We start from the raw sequence: 3,678 nt of genomic DNA, 5'->3' as shown, positions 1-3,678 counted from the left end.
TGAGATGAGATCAATTCAAATAACCCTTTCTGCAGTAATTGGACACCAAGGAGACTAAGAACGGAGTTCAAGACCTCGTGAAAGGCTACAACTGGGAAGATACAAATCTTTCTGCACACGCACGTTTATGTGGGGTATTAGGAAGTCAATTCGACCATTATTCGAAATCATAAAAGATTTCGTAAATAATCCAAACTGGTTGTATAAACTTTTTTTAGGAAGCGAAAAATCATTTGTCTCAAAAGTGATTTGTACGACTCCACCTGGACTAATTAAACCCCCAGGAACTCAGAAAACGCGTCAAATAGAGCGTAGGACAAAGAGTAGAAAAATGAATCCCACCAATTGCGATTTTGCCCTAGTTTGAATAATCGGGAAACTTCAGAAAACAGGAACTGATGAAATAACAATAGATTCCCGAGTGGTAATGAATATTACGCATACTTTTTCTATGAACTAACTGATTTATGTGTTTGTATTAACTCAAATACCTAAAAACAGACTAGAATACAGGAATACAAAGTTCACCCACAACAGTCGTACGTGTACAGAGTTACAAAAACGATTATCCTAGCTGTTTCAGTCAAGACAAGCTTGAATAATGGCAGATGAATCAAGCTCGTATAGATGACGCTCCAATGTACCAACATGAATATTGCACAGATCAGAATTTTTAGCAAAAGCAAAAATTCAGCAGTTTTGCATGCATGGCCGTAGGTACGTATCACTTAAAAAAAGGAGGTACAATGAAACTTCTCGTAACGAACACCTCGGAATAACGGATTCCTCTTTACAACGTAAAATCTAAAAATCTCCAGCAGTAGAATTAACAGGTAAAGATATTTTCAGTGCCAAAAGTGTCTGCTATTGGGAAGTTTCACTGTAGTATTTTATTTGCGCAGACAAGTCTACAAGTTTATTAATATTTTGAATCATTTTCGTCCGTATCCCACATCAGTATCGTACCACCACTGGCTGCTAAAATACAGTTTCTCTGTGGATGTACGCAAATCGAAACAACGGGATGTATCTTTTCTGATAGATTGTTGTCTGACAATTTCTGCACCACTTTTTGCGTTACCAAGTCCCAAATCCATAATTTTCCATCTCCAGAACCAGATAAAATGTGTGTATCTTTGCAATCGACACTCGATTCCAAGCACAAATCATCTGCTGCATGCCCTGTGAATTCCCCAAGTAACTCTCCGGTATCTTTATCCATTAAGCGTATCACTCCGTCCCCACAGCTGATTACTATGCACTGACCATCTCTGGTAAAACTTGCGCATGTTGCTGCCTCTAAAAATGTAATCAAAATGAAACGAGAATGAAAATTTTCCATAATGAGATGCGATATTGTGAACGTTATAAATATTTGGCATATTTTTGACGAAAGAATGATGTATCCTGACACTTTTATACCTCCTACGTAATCAACCAGCAGTTCACCAATACGTATGTCATATCTGCGTATTCTACTGTCATAAGAAGCTGCCAAGATTTCATGATCTGTAACTCTGATGCTCGAAACTGTGTCCTTCGCTTCTCGAAGGGTTTGCACAGGATCCTGACTCCGAGAGCGAATATCCCAACACATAACTGAGTTATCATGAGATCCAGAGATTGCCATGGTTGATTCCTCATTAAACCTGTATGAAAATTATGCCTCAGAAAGTTCATGGACCTTTTGAAACAGTTGAGAAATTATTCCAATTTGATAGCGCAGTACGACGTGGCAGTCGAAGCAATCATCACCTTACAGTAGTTACTGGCCCTGCATGTCCTCTGAGTCTTCGAACAGGGTTGCCAGTGGCAACATCCCAAACAATTACAGATTTATCCATTCCGCACGAAACAACTTGACTACTGTCGCATGATGCACAAGCGTCGAGTACTTCGTTGGCGTGACCGCCATATGTTTTGAGAGCTACGCCTCTGTACGGATTCCAGAGTTTCACTTTTTTGTCTGACCCGCAGGTAAGACAATAGGAGCCGTCAACTACAAAATAAATAAATTGAATAATTAGATCAAGCTAGAACAGAGGTACTTCGTTTTAGATATATTGGAAGCATAAAATTTCAATACAAAGAAAAACAATAAGTTTTCTTACAATGCATTTTGACCAGCATAAACATGCGATGAGATAAATGTTTGAACGAAAGTGAGAAAATTATAGTTCACATTGTCTCATCACATAAAACGTTAATATTCTAGCATAATGTTGCGAGGTTATGATCTTACCATTAAACCGCACAGCTCGTACAGCTCCCTGTTTGCATTCTATACTGTTAATAAATTTCAATTCCATGTTTACATTATGAAACGACTCAACAAATTACTTTAAACATCACAAAATACTTTCAAGCGACGATAATATCTTCACAATTTCTATCAGACAAGGCCACGAGAGATGGAGTATTTAGAAATTATTGCAAATAAACCAATATCCTACAGTGGAATTTGCTTTTCTAGATTTAACAAACTGGTTGTATGAACTATTTGCGGCATTGCGTTCGCACCATAACGTGTACTCAGAACGTAACTGGTTTTTCAGCTGACTGCGAGGAACTTTGATACTGGCACGAAACGTCCAGTGTTACAAAAATATCATGGAAGGAGTGGTATCAAGATGAGAAACCCTAGCTCGAGTTTATCGTCGAATACGTCCTGAGATGTTCCAACTGTCGAGTTGAGGACTTACTGCAGTACAACAGAAAATTACCAATTGCGACATGATGGTGGCTGCATTCACCTTGGAAGTAGCTCAGTCTACAGGGTAGGGGTAGGGTAGGGTAGGGTAGGGAAGGGTAGCGTAGGACAAACAGGAGAGAAAAGGCGAGCGAAAGAGCACCTGCTGAAAAATGTCGAAAACACAGGTTCTCGTTTTTTGGCTGTAACTTTGGATGCGTTGATCGCAGCTTTTCAGATCAGCTATTGGAACTGCGTCCAATCGATATCTCTCGCAGAATTACGTCGGAGCGGTGCATGAAAAACTTGATTCCGGCACTTTTCAAAATCTCGAAAATTTTCGCTAAAAACGCAAAGGGGTTAGCCTTACTTTTGTTTGGGCAAAAAACTTTTGGTCTCAGATTCGATTTAAATGACCGTTATCTGACCAATTGGACCCTCAGGAACTCAGAAATCGCAGCAAAAAGAGCGTAGGACCAACAGGTGAGAAATGGCGAGCAAAAAAGCACCTGCTGAAAAATGTCGAAAATTGAGGTTCTGGTTTTTTGGCTGTAACTTTTGACCCGCCACTCGCAGCGTATTCCGACTGCGCCCAATCGATTTCTCTCGCAAAATTACGTCGATATAGTGCTCCAAAGCTCTGATTCCAGCACTTTTCAAAATCGCGAAAATTTTCGCCAAAAACACAAAGGGGTTAGCCTTACTTTTTTTTTGGGCAAAAAACTTTTGGTCTCAGATTCGTTTTAAACGACCCTTATCAGACCAATTGGACCCTCAGGAACTCAGAAGTCGCAGCGAAAAGAGCGTAGGACCAACAGGTGAGAAATGGCGAGCAAAAAAGCACCTGCTGAAAAATGTCGATAATTGAGGTTCTGGTTTTTTGGCTGTAACTTTTGACCCGCCACTCGCAGCGTATTCCGACTGCGCCCAATCGATTTCTCTCGCAAAATTACGTCGATATAGTGCTCCAAAGCTCTGATTCCAGCACT

At 40.1% G+C, this 3,678-nt stretch overlaps 1 protein-coding gene across 1 annotated transcript; it reads right to left on the bottom strand.

Moving 5' to 3' along the window:
• Positions 1–728: 728 nt before the first annotated feature.
• Positions 729–2,501, bottom strand: LOC124300954 (WD repeat domain-containing protein 83). The gene is made up of 4 exons (XM_046755483.1): positions 2,243–2,501; positions 1,756–1,999; positions 1,423–1,649; positions 729–1,299 (listed from the first exon to the last, which is right to left on the bottom strand). The coding sequence occupies exons 1-4, from the start codon at positions 2,307–2,309 to the stop codon at positions 920–922; spliced, it is 918 nt and encodes a 305-aa protein (XP_046611439.1). The 5' UTR covers positions 2,310–2,501; the 3' UTR covers positions 729–919.
• Between the last annotated feature and the right edge of the window lie 1,177 nt (positions 2,502–3,678).

This window comes from Neodiprion virginianus, chromosome 1, assembly GCF_021901495.1.
Source record: "Neodiprion virginianus isolate iyNeoVirg1 chromosome 1, iyNeoVirg1.1, whole genome shotgun sequence".
NCBI classification, from domain to species: Eukaryota; Metazoa; Arthropoda; class Insecta; order Hymenoptera; family Diprionidae; genus Neodiprion; species Neodiprion virginianus.
Note: the sequence above shows the minus strand (reverse complement) of the source record. Positions and strands in the feature narration are given on the sequence as shown.

Coding starts and splice junctions, on each gene's coding strand:
- LOC124300954 (XM_046755483.1), bottom strand. CDS start 2,309: ATGGAATTGAAATTTATTAACAGTATAGAATGCAAACAGGGAGCTGTA. Junction 1,650..1,755: donor GGGCCAGTAACTACTGTAAG/GTGATGATTGCT, acceptor ATTTTCATACAG/GTTTAATGAGGAATCAACCA. Junction 1,300..1,422: donor GCTGGTTGATTACGTAGGAG/GTATAAAAGTGT, acceptor TTACATTTTTAG/AGGCAGCAACATGCGCAAGT.